Source organism: Homalodisca vitripennis, chromosome 5 (genome assembly GCF_021130785.1).
Source record: "Homalodisca vitripennis isolate AUS2020 chromosome 5, UT_GWSS_2.1, whole genome shotgun sequence".
Lineage (NCBI taxonomy): Eukaryota > Metazoa > Arthropoda > Insecta > Hemiptera > Cicadellidae > Homalodisca > Homalodisca vitripennis.
The window spans coordinates 23,096,559-23,117,238 of NC_060211.1; the positions used below are offsets into that span (position 1 = coordinate 23,096,559).

General features: G+C 32.7%; 1 protein-coding gene across 1 annotated transcript in view; it reads right to left on the minus strand.

Annotated features, from left to right (window-relative positions):
• LOC124361840 overlaps nt 1–20,680 on the minus strand; it is a 37,278-nt gene that overhangs the window by 9,224 nt on the left and 7,374 nt on the right. The window contains exons 5-15 of the mRNA XM_046815842.1: nt 16,735–16,797; nt 14,041–14,091; nt 13,034–13,138; nt 11,450–11,515; nt 9,333–9,398; nt 8,995–9,099; nt 6,917–6,982; nt 6,064–6,168; nt 3,440–3,505; nt 1,975–2,046; nt 474–578 (exon numbers count right to left, since the gene is read on the minus strand). Coding sequence (XP_046671798.1) covers nt 474–578; nt 1,975–2,046; nt 3,440–3,505; nt 6,064–6,168; nt 6,917–6,982; nt 8,995–9,099; nt 9,333–9,398; nt 11,450–11,515; nt 13,034–13,138; nt 14,041–14,091; nt 16,735–16,797 — 870 coding nt within the window. The remainder of the gene's footprint in view (nt 1–473; nt 579–1,974; nt 2,047–3,439; nt 3,506–6,063; nt 6,169–6,916; nt 6,983–8,994; nt 9,100–9,332; nt 9,399–11,449; nt 11,516–13,033; nt 13,139–14,040; nt 14,092–16,734; nt 16,798–20,680) is intronic.

Genomic DNA, 20,680 nt, shown 5'->3' on the forward strand with positions numbered 1-20,680 from the left:
ATGTATGTTTCTTTGTTATATTGTGTTAATCTTACGTAGTTTTCCTGAAAAAATGTGAGATTCTTATTGAGTAGATAATGAAGTATGGTTCCAACTGCTTAGGGGTTATCATTACACACACAGCTCTTGCGCAATGGACCATTAACATCGGTGATAGTTTCGGTTCAAGCAGCACTTAGTCATCTATCAGCAGTTGTAGAATATTTCACACGTGATGAGCCGTTTTTTTGAGAATGTTTTCATTTTTTCTCGTGAAAAATCTTTAAATTTAGCTTATTATTTTTGCTCCATGCTGTTTTTTTGAACATGATTTCTTAGGGGTATTTGATACAACCTAAAAATATTATTTCTTAAATTTCCCCTAAATTTGTGGAATTTGATCTGATGAAAATGCAGCTGTTCCCTGTATTGATATTGTGAGTTGCGTTATAAACATATTATTCACTACTTATATAAAACCAAAAATCACTCACCCGTGTCACCTGAATGTCCGGAAGTTGAGTTGCCCAGCCGACACCAGTCCTCATTTGATTACCGCTCGGAGAAGGCCCTCGCAGTCTTGGAACACTGATTTCCGACTAGAAATATTTAATTTATAATCACTGACGTAACTATTCATTATTTCAGTTTGTTCCATTATTGTAGTTCGTAACAATAGACAGAATAATAATAAAGTAAGTGGTTTTATTGGCTGTCAATAAGTACTGAACATAAACTAAAATTTGATAATGCATAAAATTGGCCAACCTACTGGAAATAATGTTTAAAACTTTTATTAAAACTCCAACGGTACTTGCTTCAACGAAATCCGGCATTGCATAAGCGAGCACGATCATTTTAAAGGTGCATTTGCACAATCCGGGATCTTCAACTGAGCGCCTCTCACAGTTGAAAGGTATCAGTTTTTTTTCGTTTCTGGCTTGTGGAAACCTACCTTTAAAATGGTCGTATTCACTACATCTCGTACATTTTTATATTGTTTTTTTTTTTTTTTTTTTTTTTTTTTTTTTTTTTTTTTTTTTTTTTTTAATTTAATATTAAATACAATAACACAATTCTTTTTTTACTTTTCTCTTACGCATTCAAAACTAGTATGTACCAAATTTGCTTTTTTTAACTAGCTTTATAGACAATAATATTTTAATAAAAATATAAAATGGCGGCTATCGGCTAAACGAGACATTTCTCGGCCTACTCGTATGTGTATGTGACACTTTTAGTTTTAAAAGATGAGTACTATTACCCTCATAAGTTTGTGACACCCTTTTGGGAACACCATGTATACGGAATAAAGATATGATTCATTAATTTATATAATTAATAATTGAACTTGTACAAAACCTACCACAACAAACCTGCTAATAAGACTAATATATTAAGCAACTAATTGACATAGTTGTGACTAAAAAAGTATAAATAACTACCACCAGGATTGTTTCTAATGAGATTATCAAAGCGTCCTCATAATGCATCATCACGTATAAAATAGGATACATATTTAGAGAATATCTCTGGACAGTATTCGTTACATTATCCACACAGTTTTCAGCATATATTCGTAAATCCAATCACAATCTTTTCAACAGTTTCAAATAATGAAAATCAGCACATTTCTGTTTAAATATATTTCAACCTCATTAATTATTTGTTAATCGACTGGGAGATCAACATTTTAATTCTTAAGTGATTTCTTTAAACAATAAATCGTGATTTAACGTTTTCCCTCTTTACTGTGAATTAACACTAAATGTAACTACTATTTAATGTAAAATATTTACATACTTAAAACAATTCCCAATTAATTATCTATAAATGGCTTATTACATATCCCAACTTATGTTTAAGTGTGGGGAAAGTAGTCCTCAAGATAGGCCTAGCTTTTTCGTAACTATCATTTTATAGTCATTTTGCTTAGTAGATAATGACGAACAGAGATTTACTGTACAATACGTTATATTGTGAATATTTTCTTACTTGCGATCGTCCAAATTCGTTCCGATATGAAGGGCATTGTCTAACTCCCGACGACGGCCTTCCGAGGTGGGCCTGAAAAATAAAATTAAGGCACCAATATCTTACAAACAAAATAACGTAATAAAAATTAACAATTAAAAATATCTAACATAAAAGCACTTATATACCTAATATAGATACATACTTACGATATTATTTCAATACGTTTTACAAGTTATTGAAGTATGAATGAAGAGAAACTTATCGCTATTCATATAATGTTGTTATGAATGTGTTGTTATGCCCTAAGACTTTTTGACAACTGAAGAAGAGGATGGAATCCAATCCGTGAAACGTAGTGTATTGATTTTTCAAACATTAACAATAGCAACTATCCAAAAACTAATTATCAAGTTAGTGCAGAGAAGTAGTAAATTATCTTGTCGAATCAAAGCAAACTAAGCATTAAAAAAAATCCTTTGCTTAAAGTTTATTATTGCCGATGGACAGATTGAAAGGATAAGAGGATTTCGGAAATTCGGCATCGTTACACGGTAAAATAAACATATAACACTACATTTCGAGGATTGAAATCCACCCTCTTCTTCAGGTGTAAAAACTTGGGTTGCCACTCATTAATTATATTAATTATTAAGTGAGAGCTGACGAACTGCACGAAGTTCAAAGTGAAGGCAATGTACTAAAGAAGAGCACCAACACGTCTCAACCGAAGTACAGAAGGTGAAGCAATCATCTAAACGCAGGGTCATACTATTTTGTCAAATTTCAAGACGCTGAACCTTAGGTATTGGAATAAATTCAAAGAATATTTATAATATGTTCCTTCATCTTTCATCGGGCACAACATAAAATGTATCCAATTTCCTCTATCTTTAGTTTAATGTAATCACAATAGTATTCATTAAACACGTGATTAAAATTGTAATTTAAACACCAGCTATGCCATTATGAACCACTAGATATGTCAAGCTTATCAGTGTCAAGCTTAGATATCTTTTATTTGTTTATGTGATGTCCCTTGCAGCATTGGTTAAGCATTACTCATAAAATAAACTATTTTCATAAATTATCTCTATCTAAATTAAAATTTAATATTAATTAAATAGTAGCCTACAGTATGTTTATTTGTAGTTTCCATCATCTAACTTGATACCTTGTTTATTTTCAAGTTGTAAATATTGTTTTTAATCTTTCTGTATTTTATATTCCTATTTTGATTAAGTGCCAATTTGTGTTCCAATAGTAGTGCGTATTTTGTCTTTGCCACTAAATACAACGCAGCTAGAACATTTCAGGGTTGCAAGATATTTAGCGGCTAACACTCTCATATAATACTTGTTTAATGTATATCAAATTAACTCTCAATAGAGAGTCATGAACGTTTTCGAAATTGTGTTTTAGTAAGCGGGAGGGAGTCCACACTGTCCTTCTTAACTGTTGCTTTAATTACTTGGTGACTGCTTACTTGGGATTGTGCAAACTCATTCCGATACGAGGGACAGTGCCGATGTCTTGAAGGTCCTGAGCCTTCCTGTACATCAAAAACATACTTTGGTTATACATCAGTGCTATCAATAAACACAAATTTACATTACAACATATACAACACATTCCATTAGATTTAAAATCGCCAGCTCTAGTTCGAAGCCCTTTCTGTTAGTGAAGTAGTAACGTACAAGTCCAATTATAATAAAATGGACAAGTATTCAATTAACTCCGTATTATTACAAATAATCCCAATGGCAACGGAGATGAAATAATTCCATTGTAAGTTTTGAGTATCTAATGATTTATTAAATTTAAAAAAAATTTTTGTGTAATTTTTAATAGTGCTTTATTTCAGATATTAACAGATACTAAGAATGGCGGATATCATTTTCCAGTTACACGTAGCTCAAGAATAAAACTGCATTTAACAGCTATCTGAGAGTATGGTTCTTAAGTAGTTAGATGCTAATTATATCTGTAATATTGTTATAGTGGGTTATGCAGGGTATATAAAACTTTTATATCACTTAACCACACAAATTATCCATTTTTAAATAAGTCGCGAATTTGAAAGTCACAAAAATGTACATTGCTATACCCTATTAAGAATACTCTGATTTTGATGTTAACGTTAAAAGTGGCTGAAAATATGTGAGGATGTTTCCAGACCTTTGCTGAATTTTATATAATAAAAGCAATCCTCATATATTTTAAATTATTAGTTCTTATAATTGTATGCAACCCATTACGATATTAATACTTGAAGTCAATTAAAATATACTCCTGGAACGTCACTACCTTTTACTGTAGGCTTTGTAAAGACTTTTCTAAACATCAGCCAATATCTCTGATATTGTGATATACAACAGATACCTATAGACAGTATAGATGAAATATATTTTCTATAATTTGCTTGTAATATTCTAAGAAAGGTTGGTAACAACTTGGATGTGTACATGAATAAACAATTTGTGTGGCGAGAGAAAGATAACTGTATATTTTCTATAATTTGCTTGTAATATTCTAAGAAAGGTTGGTAACAACTTGGATGTGTACATGAATAAACAATTTGTGTGGCAAGGGAAAGATAACTGTATATTTTCTATAACTTGCTTGTAATATTCTAAGAAAGGTTGGTAACAACTTGGATGTGTACATGAATAAACAATTTGTGTGGCAAGGGAAAGATAACTGTATATTTTCTATAACTTGCTTGTAATATTCTAAGAAAGGTTGGTAACAACTTGGATGTGTACATGAATAAACAATTTGTGTGGCAAGAAAGATAACTGTATATTTTCTATAATTTGCTTGTAATACTAAGAAAGGTTGGTAACAACTTGGATGTGTACATGAATAAACAATTTGTGTGGCGAGAGAAAGATAACTATAAAAGTGTGGAAACTCAGTTTCAAGCTGGTTAACATGTTTCTTGGCAATTGGTATCAACTACACTAGACCCTATCACAACTAATATTTTAATGCAACCTATTTTGGGTTGAGTAAATGTTTTAAAATAGGAGGTTTTGGAATTTTCAGGATAACGAGAATTAACACATTGTAACATATGGTAAATTCATTGTTTTAGAATTACACCGTTTTCTTTGTTGTGTGGGGTTTTATTTAATGTCAAGTGAAATATTCCTATAGAGCGTAGGTGCAGTTCCATTATCTAATAATAAAACTTCCAGAATAAAGTATCTGAGCTTACAACACTTTACAACCGGTATTATATCATTGAAGAAAACAATTTTTTCTAGGAGAGTACTCCTAAATTTTATTGACAGTACATCACATTTCATTGCATGCTTCCCCTTCCCTCGGACTGATTCCAAGGGAACTTATTTGCACCACTGATGTGAAAGAATTTGTTCCTCTTTTAAAACGTCGATGTAAGCTCAGAAATAGTGTATCCAAAACAGGTTACTGACACCAAATCTGTCATTTGTGAGAATCATATAAACATATGGGAGAACTGGACTCTTATATTATACAATCTCAAAGTTCTACTATAAACTTGGTTCAAATTGAGAAATACTAGTCTATTTTTAGAAGATAAGCGTGTCATTGATTTCATTTGTACGATATTGTAAAGTAATTGAAAAATAAGGTTTTAAACTTTTAATTATCTCTGTTTTATGGAGAAATATCCAAATTTGAACAATTCAACACATAATTTTGAGATATAATGATGTATTTGTGTTTTGTTCAATGTAAAAACACAGACTATGAATCACAATCTCGTATAATATGTAATTTAGGACCCGTGTGATATGAGAGAATATTGGTTGGGGATGATTGCCAGAAAGAGATAGAGTGATGGAGAGATGGGGTTTCTAAATAGCATCGCCTTTTTATGAAACTGAATTATAGTTTTCTTTGACAAGTGGCAATTTTTTTACATAACACATTTCTAAAAAACTTTAATTTTTTTTAAACAATTACCAATTTAATATTTTCAATCACTGATGATTGGTGTTTTATATTTTTTTCAACAATGCTTTGAAAACTAAGTTGAATAAAGATGACATGCTAATTAAGACTTTCTATTAACTGTTTCAAAAACATTATGCATGAGATAAATGAGAAGTTTAATCTAACCCGAGATGTGTGCAGGTGGGGAAGCTGTTGTGCCCAACCTCTACTTGTCCTCATCTGATCCGCGCCACTGGGAGGGCTGCGTCGCCTTTGAAACGAAATTTCCGACTGCAATTTAAAGCATAATTAATTTACTACCTGGTAGTTGGTGCTTATTTTATTTATTTTATAAATTCCTAGCATTCAACTACTACTATCAGTTGATGGTACAACACAAGACAGCTTAGCCTGTTGAGCAATGATATAATATATAGTAATGTTATTATATATTTAAACAGTGGTAATTGTGTGTATTGAGGTAATTATATTATTAGCAGTCGAGCACTATTGTTAAATTATAAATAATTTTACTAATCTAAAATGTGGTACGTTAGTTTCGTGTTTTCAATTTATTTATTTTTTTTAAACTTCAAAAGCTCAATTTTTACTTTTGTCATAATAGAAGTCGTCTGGATATGTTTAAAGAATGAGACACATACAAAGATTGTACAACTAAAATGAGCGCACTAAAATTATCTACAGTAATTATATCTTTAAATTCTTGAAGCTCTTGTCTTATTGGAAATTATATATTAATTTAAACAAACTCTCCAATAATATAATGTTTTGGAGTCCGAGTTGTGTGACTCCGAAGATGTACTCATTGAGTACGAAAGGCCTCACAAAAATAAAAACTTTATATTATTGGAGAGATTGTTTAAATTAATATATAAATTATATCTTTGTTATTATACGACAAAAATAGGTTATACAGGAGATAGTCAACGTGGTTTACCAAACACTTAAATATAGAAATTTAATTAAAATCATCAAGCAAATAAGGACCTTACTTGTTTGCTTTGAGTAATTTACTTACCTGGGAACGCCCGAACTCATTGCGATGTGAGGGACAGCGATGAACACCAGTAGGCCTTGGCTCGCCCTGGATCAAAAACCATTACAAAATGATTCCGAGGGATGTGAAAACTTATTATGGATTGGACTTTTAAAATTACTATATTAGCTTTTAATAGTATACTGAAATAGATTTTATAAACCAAATGGTAGATCAAACAAAATAGCCTCATCGTTATTCAGCATCTTTTATGCTCGCTTGGTTAGTCAAACCTTCTCTAGAAATTATCTGCTTGACCTTAAATTTTATTTTTAATCATAAAATATTTTATGATTTAATTACATTTTTATCGTTTGCTTTATGTTTTTAAGTTTTGTAGCATATGTTGCAGTAATTAACTACTTTAAAAACCAATGAGTGACCCAAAGTGTCGAATGTAGTACACAGTATTAATTGATTTATCATCATAAATTTAAAACAAATAACTTAAACTCCTAGACATAAGGACTACTAGTGTTATTTTCCTACGGATTTGCTTGAATTTTAGTCGCGAACCTGGACTGTAACAGCAAAGCGTTTAAATCAAAGCAAAACATTCAGTGACTGTGTGTTTAAAAACGTTATCTCTGGAACCTCTTCTAACTATTAATGCCTCGTAAAAAAGTTTCTTAATGAATACAGATGAGAAAAAATGAATAACATTCAATAGGTTTTCTTTTAGTACTTTCAAAAGTATATTAGTTGCAATAACAATATACAATAACAGATGAGCTAAAAGTAATAGGCCATAAAAATTTATATGCGTTGTTCTTTGATTTTGCAGTATAACACCAAAATATCGATATAATGTTCTTGATAACAACTTTGTATTTGATGTGTCCTTTATAATCTATTTATAACCCCTATAATATTTTAAAATTCAGTGCTATATTTCAGGATTTGTGCCTTTTTAAGAAGAGTGCATGCATCAGTTGTCAAAACAACATGTTTTAGGTATTTTCTCTCTTAAAAATAGGATTATTTGTAATATTGACGCTCTTAAACGTGTAAGGGTTTAATTGTAGGCATAATTACATACAGTTCTAAAGTCATAATTGCAGTCATAATTACATACTATAGGCATAATTACATACAGTACTAAAGTAGGCATAATTATTTGTCCTTACTGTAGCAGAACTACCATAGTATTACCAAGCATGGAAGTATTGCTTCTATAATGAAAGAAGGTAGTTTTCAATGTTTTGGTACACGAGAAACCAAGGGGAATATCACATTAGGGAATACAGGGTTTCGGGCATTTTCTGTCGTTATATGTTACAAAAGTTATAATGAATACAACATTTCGACGATTGGAATCTGTCCTCTTCGTAAGATGGGGGAGGTATTAATACATACAAACATACAGAACATACAAAGAGAATAAAATAAGAATTTCTTTGCAGTGACAACCCATGGACTGTATATTTTCGTTATGTGTGAACGCTTTTATTTCCCATCCTTTTTTTTATGTTTGTACGTATTAATAACTAACCCACCTGACGAAAAGGATAGATTCCAATCCTTGTGTTATACCTTTTGTAACAAATAATGATAGCAAAATGTCCAAAATCCTGTTATCGTTTCAAACCTTCCATCGTCAATAACAAACTTAGGGATGTAATAAACATTAGATGGTTAATAAATTGTAAATCAAAATATCTTCTAACATTGATGTAATTAAAAAAATAAGGAAAGTGATTACAGGTCACAATCATATATGAATGTTGTAAATTGGGTACACACTACTAATATGTGTAAGGTATTTCATGAATTTATATTATGAGTGAATCTGACAATTTTTCTTCCCATCAAATTAATTTATATACATCTTATAATTATATACATAGTTATTTTTAAAAGATACTTGAAAACTACTAATTTATCCAAACATGTTTTCTTACCGTCTCGAATCAATGTTATGAGATGAGAGTAAGGTGTGATGTAGGATACTGATGTAAGTTAACAAAACCAACTCAGATCTTAAGTTCTGAAATTATTGAACTCTGTTTTCAAATCTTACATAAAACTAAAAGGCGGAGTAAAATCACAAAAAAACTAACCCGATATGTCTGTAGACGTGGGATCTGGCTAGCCCAACCTGTACTTGTACGCATCTGGTCTGCACCACAAGGAGGAGGTCGTTGCCTCGGGAACGAGACTTCCGACTGGAACCAAAATTTAATATTATGGAATGTTTGAACCCTAACTTTATTACGAATGAATTTGTCACTATATCCACACTGTTAAAGACTGCTAATAGCATTTGATTGAAACAGGATAAATATTTATTGAATTTATGTACCTAGGTGCATTTGAAAAACTGCAAAAGGGATTGAAATTTTGAAAATTAGATAATTGAATTTTTCATCAGACAGGTACAATGGATTTGATTTCTTACGTGTGATCGTCGGAACTCGTCATGATACGCTGGGCAGCGGCGAAGTCCTCCCTGCTGAGCAGAGCCCTGCGGAAATCAGACAAACAAATAATTATTACTTTTATACTAACAATACTAATAGTTGGGTTTAGTAAAGTGTCAAAGATACCTATTCAGTCTGAATATAAATGTTGATAAAATTTAATGGATAACTGGTATTGAAAAACTCTTTGGTGAGAGACAGCGACGACATGTTTTTGTAATTACGGAAGTAGTATATTCTAATGAAAGCGTGTTTTATTCATCTATTTTTAACATCTTAATATACAGTGAAAAGTTTTACACTATGCATTTTTAGCTATATTTTATATAGAGAATTAGCCTATTGCAACTGTCCAACTATCCTTATGGCAAGGGCGTAGACAGTGAGGGTAACCCAAGGAATCCGGAACTACCAAATTTTAAATTTTTATTTCAATTACTACTTTAGAAAACGATTAGTAATATTAAAATAATTCAGTATTTCTGAAATGTACTGCTGAAAGTTCGTTCACAAAATTGAAACGGGTTAAGAACTTTTTAAAGAACAAAATGGGGAATGGGCGGTTGACTGCACCTGACTTACTTTCTGGCCATTACGGGAAAATACGGTCGTCTTGACCCTCCTCCCCCAATTTTTTTCCTGGCTACGTTATTGGCATTTAACAACAATGTTAGCATCACTTCACCGAACATGACTCCCAGGGCCCAAATCCAAGTCCCATTCTAAATTTTATGTGTAGGGTGTTTACGAACTCTCAGGAAATCTTTTGAACTTTGTTCTTTGTGTTAAGGACTGGAGATATTAATACTAAAACAAGTACAAACTTAGTACAACATTTTATATTATAAGTATCTCTACTGTTTTTTGGCCAGCTTAGCCGTTTTTCGTTTCATTATAATACATTTTGGCCGTTCAAACTATAATAAAATTCACAACTCCGTTATTTAATGAAGCTAGTGAAAAAGGAGTTTCCTACACTTTGTTTTTAAAAACTTGTTGGAGAATGGTTTTCGAGATATTGAATACATTCAAATCTCATAAGTACAAACAATAATACTTCAGCAACCTTAATCTACCTAATTTTTCTGGTTTAGACGGAAGGAGTATTAAACCTATTACGTGTAATCTAAAAAAAACCCTTTAAAACGTCTCTACTCACACTTTTAGTTTATAAATTTAAATCTTTTGTAATATTAACTTACAAATAAGGGAGTAGAATTTACTATGTAATAAATCCAGGGTTTTAATAAATCCCAAATTCCTGTTAGGTGGTAAGCCTAGCTGTGATGTATGCAGTGAAACAGTACTTTTTATTACTAGTCTTGAAAGTGAACTATTGGGGGAGAATCCGAGCGTGGAAAATTATTTTCATGACGAGCTTAAACGATTATTTTTATCACGATGCAGAAAAGCATACGATATCTTTAAAAATGATTGTCTGAAATTGTTGTAGTAATTATTTTCCCTTAAAGAAACGTAGCGCCATTATATTTATTTGATGTTTTAAGATCAGCTGTTTGAATATAGCCACTGTCAAAACAAATAACGGAATCACACTGACGTGTTTATAGGGGTTATAGGGGATGGGATGTTTACATATGGAAAGTATTGGTTGGGTGGAGGGAAAATCGGCTGAATTAGTTAAGAGGAAAACCATGGATTCGCAGATCTTAGCAATACTGGACAAGCCCATCAGCATAGAGTGAAAAGATTATGCAATGTATCGATTTCTTTAATCGGCCTTAATAAAATATCCCATTTACCAAAAGAAAACTTTCGAAACTATATAACCAAATCTGGCCAATCTCCCTCCCTCCCTCTCCCAATCTAAATTAGCTTTATAGCTCTATATATTAGCTTTACTATTGGCTAACAGGTCTTTTATAATCTGATGCTGACTTTTATTTTTCTTATTATTAATCGATCTAAGTATAGTGTGTTTGTAAGAATATGTATAATCCTACCCTAAGACCATTACTAAACATTACTTTATTAAAATATTCATTTATACCTATTATTTTTTAACAATAATTCTATGGCTTCTTACATTTCGAGAACATCTCACTGATCCAACTAGACTGAAGGCTAGACTTACTTGTGATTGTTGAAACTCGTTGCGGTGCTGGGGATCGCGGTACACTCCCTGCTGTCGACCGCAGCTCTGCACAATCAGCGGTTATTATATTAATACATTTCTCGAAATAATTTATCCTAAAAAATATCTGCACACTTTAATTGTATGGACCATTTCAAAACTTCTAGATCTGTTTTCGTTTTTTGTGAATGAATAAAATTAAAATCTGAAATTCAAATGCTACTACAAAATTACATTTCAAAACCAATAGTACCTCACTATTGCTCATGAAACCCCCGTCATAAGACCATATAATCTTGCACGAAAGCATTCACCAGATGTATTATATGTTAAAAGTCGTGGTAGTACTGGGTGTGATAGAAAAGAAATTAATTTCGGACAAAACAAAAAGTGGTTGTAACATGGTAGATGTCGAATAATAATCAAAACATATTATTATTATTCTAATTACAATTATTATTAATATTAAAACATACAATCGTCAACCATAACAAGCAATAGTCATAACATAACTACAGTTTCGACTTCTAATAAATAATCTTCTGGGGACAATAAGTATTAAAAGCAAGAACTAATCTTCGCTTTTAGTACTTATTGAAGATGACTTACTAGAATTCGAAACTATAATAGTGTTATGACTACTTTTTTAACAGTTTGGCGATGGTGTGTGTTAATGTTAATAGCGAATTATAGCAGTTCAGGGCTATAATAGTATGAAACATAATTACATTTATATTTCACTAAGTAGGGTTACTGTATTATTCTATATTAACCTTTATATTATTATCAAAACACATCATAACTGACAACCCTACAGGGATTCACTTCTTGTTGATTTTTATCTTCTAGTTAAACTCAGTTACCATAAAAACCGGTCCATTACAATTGGGCAACCCAATGAATGCCCAGGAATAGCACATTTCCAATAGCAAATGTGTAAATTTTGGGGTAAAATATAGGTCTTGTTTACTACGGGGGGTGGCTATTGCAGTAGTTGGGGATATCTTAGTGCTAATGGGTTTTGCAGCCCTACATTGAGGGAGTACCAATCTCTCCTTTTCTCTACTTCTTCCAAGGTGACATGATCTTCTTTCAATGCCAGACATACCTTGTCATGAAGAATATAACATGGATGTAACAACTGGAGGCAGCCCCAACAATACTCAAATCTTTCTCATCCTGCAATATACTTTCACTCCGGAAAAAAGTGCAAAGATTCTTTTAGGACTAAATGCAATGTGATTTATTACGTGATATTGGGCTATTGAAAAGGATCCATGGTAATTTGAGACTGTTACTCATACCATTCATAATTGTTCATACATATTAATATACAAATCATCACATAGTGTTGAGATATTGATGTGGAACCAATTGTTGTCAGACTTGATACGGGAAGTTACTAATATTATTTTTCAAATTTTTATACCATTCAGAAGTATTTAAAAATTATGTAAATGAATATTAGCACCATGTGGAATTTTGAAACAGATCTAAGTGTGATTTCAGACTTGACGTGGTGACTATCTAGTGTATTTTAGTTTTCCCATACACTGCTAAAGAAGTGGCACAGAATGGACATACTCGAGGTAACTGTAAGTGAGGAAGCTGAGCCGCCCAGCCGGTACCGGTCCGGGTCTGGTCACCTCCAGGGGGAGGTCTTCGTAGACATGGAAGATCGGCTCCTGTCTGAAAACACATTACAATCATCAACCATAACATCAAATTCAAACTATTCATTATATTATTTCAGTTTTGTTAACATCAGTACTTTTCATTCGTCACAAATAAAAACAGGCAAAGGAAACTGAGGTTGGGATAAATAAGGAGAGGGTTGACAAGAAGATCCCTGAAATCCACCGACCCCCATATCTACACCCACCTCTCACAATAGGGATATTTAGCTATATAAAGTACTCAGCCAATAAGGGTTACATAAACTACTCGTATCTTATTTCTTTAATCAATTCAGTTACATTTGTCTTTAATATATTCATGCAATCTAATTTTATCATGTCCGATATAGTATTTAGATACATGTATTAACAGTATAAGTTCCGGGTCTAATTTGCACTGTATAAGTACGTAACCTGGTTTTAATTTAAATCACTAGAGGAATGTATCGTAACAAAGAAAACGATCATTAACAAAACTAATATTGATGGAGGCAAAATAGGACTGTTAAAAAATGATTCAATTGTTTTCAGATTTTTATTTTCACCATCTTTCATACGCATAAAACTGGCCGCCAGATATGAAAATTAATAAAAATTACATTAAATTCAGTCAACTAGATAAAGAGTCTAAAAGTCGCAACTTTAAGGTTTCGTTTATGGGTTATCTGACACATTCCTGTATGTGTCTGGCACTTATTTTTAAATATGTCAAACTAAGAAGTATAAGATCTGAAAAAATTATAATTTCATATTTTAACCCTTTTGATACCCTTACATTTCGACCTTCACCAAAACAAGTTTGGCTGACGGTTTAATTTTTTAGGGAATTTACTCTATCAATTCATGAAAAACTAGCTTGTGTGTTTATGCAGTGTGAATTGGCTCTCTGCTCTATGTGTATTATTCTGTACTTACATGTCTACGTCGTCTAGACTCATTAGGGCAAGTTTGTTGCGGTTGTCTACGCTGTAAAATAAACAATGAAATGTTAGTTATATTGATACAGTACTTTTTGTGACACTACTGTCTTGGATAGGATTATTGTATATAATATTTATGTTTAATAAACCTAAATCAGATTAACTAGAGAAGTAGCTGGGTAAGGCATGTAATTATTTTAATTATTTTTCATAGCGCATAATAAAATTCAATTTAATTTAAACTATTTCCAATGTACATTGAGAGAATAATTGAATGATATCATAAAAATAAATCATTTAATGTTATTCACAAGTACCTTGCTCTGATAAGCAAAGATAATGAGGGGATGATCTACAGGTTCAAAAAAGGAAGACGTTTCATGTAATAGTAGACTGCTTGATTAAATATTTCTTTTTGTAATATAAATAATCAATTAAAACAATTTGGTTGGCTCTAACCATTTACGTTCAAATAGTTGATTGGAAATGTGTAAGACAGATAGTTGCACTTTTTTGTATTTTAAAGAGATATTGATATTCCTCAATAGAGGGATATTGATTTTCCTCAATAAAGAGATATTGATATTCCTCAATAAAGAGATAGTTTTATTCCTCAATAGAGGGATACTGATATTCCTCAATACAGGGATATTGATTTTCCTCAATAAAGAGATATTTATATTCTTCAATAGAGAGATATTGATATTACTCTATAGAGGGATATTTATACTCCACTGTAGAGAGGAAAATACAAGTATATAAATACAATACTGAACCAGGAGTTTGCTGTCATTTGCTGAGTACTTTATGGAACATTTCACTTGTATCTATTCAACCCTTCCGGCCAACTAATCAAAACGTGCATGGAATTACGAGTAGTTTCATTCTAAGTACTTTAGATGAAATTGGATGTAGTAAATGCATGAAATTAGAACTATCACGAAATATTTTACTGCGTGTCATAATAATAGCAAATATATATTGTGTATACGCTAAACTATCGTTGTTGACACATTGAAGATACCACAAGTAAACTCGGTTACCTAAGCCCACATAACTTGCAATTCATAGGTTAGCGTTCATACTGAACCTAAATAAACCCAAAACGTGAAACCCATGGAATTCTCTTGTGGTATCGCTGTTATTTATTATCACAGATTATAAGGTGCCTTCCCAAAGCCTTTCCCAAAGGTGGAATGAAAGACTTTCTCTTTTTCTATGTAAAGTTTTATCTCACATATCTAGTATCACACAGTATACCTTTCGACCAGTGGAATCAGAAATCAGAAATTCTTCATTGATAATCTTTAAGATTACAAGTAGCGTCAATTAACAAAAAGTCTACATAGTTATAAAATATAAAAGTTCATGTTTGTCTCTGTTAAGTTGTCAGTCTCCATAAGTAAAATTCCTCCACTGTGTAGATGGTTCTTTGCAAGAGCCAGTTCTTTATTGCAGTCTTCATGTTAATGTGATTGTTTCCATTTTTCTTAATTTCTTCTGGCAGAGCAATAAAAAGTTTTTTCCCGGCATAGGTTGGTTTTTCTCAAATACAGCTGTTCTGTGAAGAGTTAGTGGAAAGTCTTGACCATGCCTTGTGTTATGTTCATGAAGATTACTATTTCGAGGAAAGTCTTATGATAAGCAGTACAATATCGTTTCCAGAATATACAGAGAAGTCACTGTCAGTATATTCAATTCTTTAAAAGTAGCTCTGCAGCTTTCTCTAGGTCCTAGCTTCCACATTAACCGGATTGCTTTCTTCTGAATTTTGAGGACTTTTAGTAGGTTAAATTGAGTTGTGCCCCCCATGCTGCTATCCCATACCTGAGATGACTTTCAAATAGGGCATAGTACGCTATTTTGGTAGATTCAAGAGTGCTTGTTGCATGGGTCCTTCGCAAAGCATAGAGTGATGAATTTAGCTTCAGGCATAAGTTGCAATGTGATTTGTCTACGTCAATGTATTATTTAGTGTTATTCCTAAATAATTCATGTCCTCTGTTTCTTGAATACTAGGGATTTCGGACACATAGTTTTTATTAGTTCCTAGAGTGAGTTGTTTAGTTTTCAAGCTGTTTAAGACCAGATCATTGTATTTGCAATATTGTTGGGCCATATTGAATGAGATGTAGGAGTTTATTTCTAGCTGTTCAACATCCTTCTGGGCTGAGAGTAGTACGGTATCGTCTGCGTACATGATGGAATTTGTGTAGTTTTCCAAGAATATTGGCAGGTCATTGGTGAATAAAATATATAACACTGGTCCTAAGACGGAGCCTTGGGAAATATCAGTAGTAGTAATAATGAATTTATAGCTTGGTTCAATCATCTGGTGAAATATAATCCTAATACAAAAATCATACAATAAGAAATTGAATTCTTTTATTTTTATTTTATGACGCTTTTTATAATAACCAAAATGGTTATTTTCCTTAAAGACTTTAAAAAGTTGCTTCGTAGGAAAAATGTATGATTCGATACAAAATTGTAAGGCAGTTTGTCTAAATACGATGTGTTGCATTATAATAGAAACCGTGTGAAAGTTAAAAATGCTATTTATTTTTCAGTATAGTAGTTCTAAACCCACTATAAACTTCAGATATATCACGTAAAACGCTATATTATTTTACAGAAGTCTGTTATTTTACAGTTGAAGGCAAATCAAGTTTTTATAAGAAAATCTTACCTGGCCACCACGAGTTCCTGGCCTCAGTGGGCCTCTGATGGTTTCTTCAATAGCTAAATGTACCTAAATAAAAAAATCCATTAGTCAATGAACTATTAATGGACCATATACATGGCGTTTCTGAGCTAGTTTTTGAACATTAATGATGATTTTTTGGTTTCTCGCAAACTTAAAAAGCACACAATAAATAATGTATCATGCATTTAGTTTCTTATCTATTTAAAAAATGATAATTCCAAACCGCTATCATTAATTCAGTACGTAATGGTTACTACTCTGGTCAGTTTAATGACGCTGTAATATGTGAACTAAGAAACAGAATGCGCTAGTGGTCCCTGTAACCACTACTTGGTGGTTTCTACGTTTAACAGTTAACTGATGCTATGATATGTGAACCAGGAAACAGAATGCGCTAACGGTCTACTGTAACCAATACTTGGTGGTTTCTACGTTTAACAGTTAACTGATGCTATGATATGTGAACCAGGAAACAGAATGCGCTAACGGTCTACTGTAACCAATACTTGGTGGTTTCTACGTTTAACAGTTAACTGATGCTATGATATGTGAACCAGGAAACAGAATGCGCTAACGGTCTACTGTAACCACTACTTGGTGGTTTCTACGTTTAACAGTTAACTGATGCTATGATACGTGAACCAGGAAACAGAATGCGCTAACGGTCTACTGTAACCACTACTTGGTGGTTTCTACGTTTAACAGTTAACTGATGCTATGATATGTGAACCAGGAAACAGAATGCGCTAACGGTCTACTGTAACCAATACTTGGTGGTTTCTACGTTTAACAGTTAACTGATGCTATGATATGTGAACCAGGAAACAGAATGCGCTAACGGTCTACTGTAACCAATACTTGGTGGTTTCTACGTTTAACAGTTAACTGATGCTATGATATGTGAACCAGGAAACAGAATGCGCTAACGGTCTACTGTAACCACTACTTGGTGGTTTCTACGTTTAACAGTTAACTGATGCTATGATATGTGAACCAGGAAACAGAATGCGCTAACGGTCTACTGTAACCACTACTTGGTGGTTTCTACGTTTAACAGTTAACTGATGCTATGATATGTGAACCAGGAAACAGAATGCGCTAACGGTCTACTGTAACCAATACTTGGTGGTTTCTACGTTTAACAGTTAACTGATGCTATGATATGTGAACCAGGAAACAGAATGCGCTAACGGTCTACTGTAACCAATACTTGGTGGTTTCTACGTTTAACAGTTAACTGATGCTATGATATGTGAACCAGGAAACAGAATGCGCTAACGGTCTACTGTAACCACTACTTGGTGGTTTCTACGTTTAACAGTTAACTGATGCTATGATATGTGAACCAGGAAACAGAATGCGCTAACGGTCTACTGTAACCACTACTTGGTGGTTTCTACGTTTAACAGTTAACTGATGCTATGATATGTGAACCAGGAAACAGAATGCGCTAACGGTCTACTGTAACCACTACTTGGTGGTTTCTACGTTTAACAGTTAACTGATGCTATGATATGTGAACCAGGAAACAGAATGCGCTAACGGTCTACTGTAACCACTACTTGGTGGTTTCTACGTTTAACAGTTAACTGATGCTATGATATGTGAACCAGGAAACATAATGCGCTAACGGTCTACTGTAACCACTACTTGGTGGTTTCTACGTTTAACAGTTAACTGATGCTATGAGATGTGAACCAGGAAACAGAATGCGCTAACGGTCTACTGTAACCACTACTTGGTGGTTTCTACGTTTAACAGTTAACTGATGCTATGATATGTGAACCAGGAAACAGAATGCGCTAACGGTCTACTGTAACCACTACTTGGTGGTTTCTACGTTTAACAGTTAACTGATGCTATGATATGTGAACCAGGAAACAGAATGCGCTAACGGTCTACTGTAACCACTACTTGGTGGTTTCTACGTTTAACAGTTAACTGATGCTATGAGATGTGAACCAGGAAACAGAATGCGCTAACGGTCTACTGTAACCAATACTTGGTGGTTTTAAGTTTGGCAATATAATGACGCTGTGAGCTGTGTACCAGTAAACAAATTGCGCTATTAGTCCACTGTAACCAAATACATGGATGTTTCTCGGTTTCACAGTATAATGACTCTGTGAATTGTGTACCAGTAGGAGTATCTTTTTTTGGGTACGTACTTTTACAATATTGTCCATTATAAACACCAAAGGGCAATAACACTAAAAGGGTGTATTTCTGAAAAGCATATTTAGAACAATAGCTTTATATATGCAATCTGATAGTGAAGAGAGATATCACTAGTGCTTATGCAAATTCTCTTTTATTAAATGTTACCTTACTCGTGTGTGCCATATTCATTTCCTTTCTCAGTCCACGTGGAGGCTCGCACAGGGAAATGTGATGTGCTGCAAATTGTATTAATCTTGCTGCTTAAGTGAGCATGTAGCTCTGTAATAATATGCTCGAATATTGTGTATCTCATTTGTAAAAAATTCCATAGATCCCTTAAGATTGTTAGTTGTAATTTCAATTGTACCGCAATGTGAATTTATATTACATCGTAATGGCAATTACTACAACGTACGAATAAGTTCCACTCAAAGATGCAAATCAATAACTCATTTGATTTTCTACATGTCGTGCGGGAATATATACAGACATACAATAGTAAAAGGAAATAAATTGGCACAAAAGATAAGGTCGGCTAAATACCATAGTTGCACATGCACCTCAAAAGAACACATTCTTGTCTATGTATAAATGAGGTTTCATCCAAAATTAAAAAAAAAAACTACGCTGAAATCTTTCTCGAAGTATCTTTCCACATGGTATACATGTTTTGTTCATTAAGTTATGTTACATAGCAGGTTTCAAATAATAAAAGTTTCAGCGAGTTAGTGACAATACTACAACGCAGGAGTGCGCTATAACCAAATTTATTCACCTAATTTCAACATTCCTAACTTTCCATTCCATTACTTTTCGTTTTGCTCTGTGAATTAAACTAAACTTTCATATCTTCAAAACTCATATGATTGTACTCAGTTTTGTTTACGGGTTTATTTATACTTCTATCTAATCGTTTGTATAATTTGTAACCCATAACACCAGTTTAAAAATATTCACCAACGCTCAGCCAAAATCCATAGCATGCACAAACATTGAACCTAGTTTTCCTTATATATAAATAAAAGTTCGTAAAAAATTTCAAGCTCTGTAGGCCATTTTGTTTTGAGATATTGTGCGTACAAACAGACAGATACACAGACAGTCATACGGTAATGGAATTGATCCAGTCTCTCGAACGTCAGCCATAACTGTTTATTTATAGAAATTAAATGAAAAATAAAAATCATTACCAACATTTCTAGCAAAATAAAAATACATTTTATTGCAAGTTTTTGCTGCTGTTTAAACTATGTATTGCTGTCGGTAGCCGCTATTGCTTATACTGTATACTGTATACATTTTTAATATGTTTAGGGTAAGAGTACAAAAATTCATACATATTAGCAACAATATGCAGTATGGTTATCTAGTGGCAGACCAAAAATGTGAGCAACTACGTGCGGCACTTCACATTGTTAAAATAAAATTTAAAGAAACATGTTCAAAAAGTATTATTATTTTTAAGCTTTTATTGATCCCTCACAGTATGTCTAACACACTGCAAAGGTTTGAAACGTAGAAAAATATCGTGTTATAAAAGATAGTTTAGAAAAACATATCACAGAGAAATAACAATAATTACTGACTCAAACAACTTTTTCTTCTAGAATAGAGTATTGCTGCTGATTACTTTTAGAAATATCATCTCCTATAGTTATAGCACATTTTGTCATTATATATAAATAGATCGGTTATGTATGTGCAGTAGGTGCTATTAAAATGACACGTAAGGCGCCATAATTACACAATAAATAATAACAGAACATTT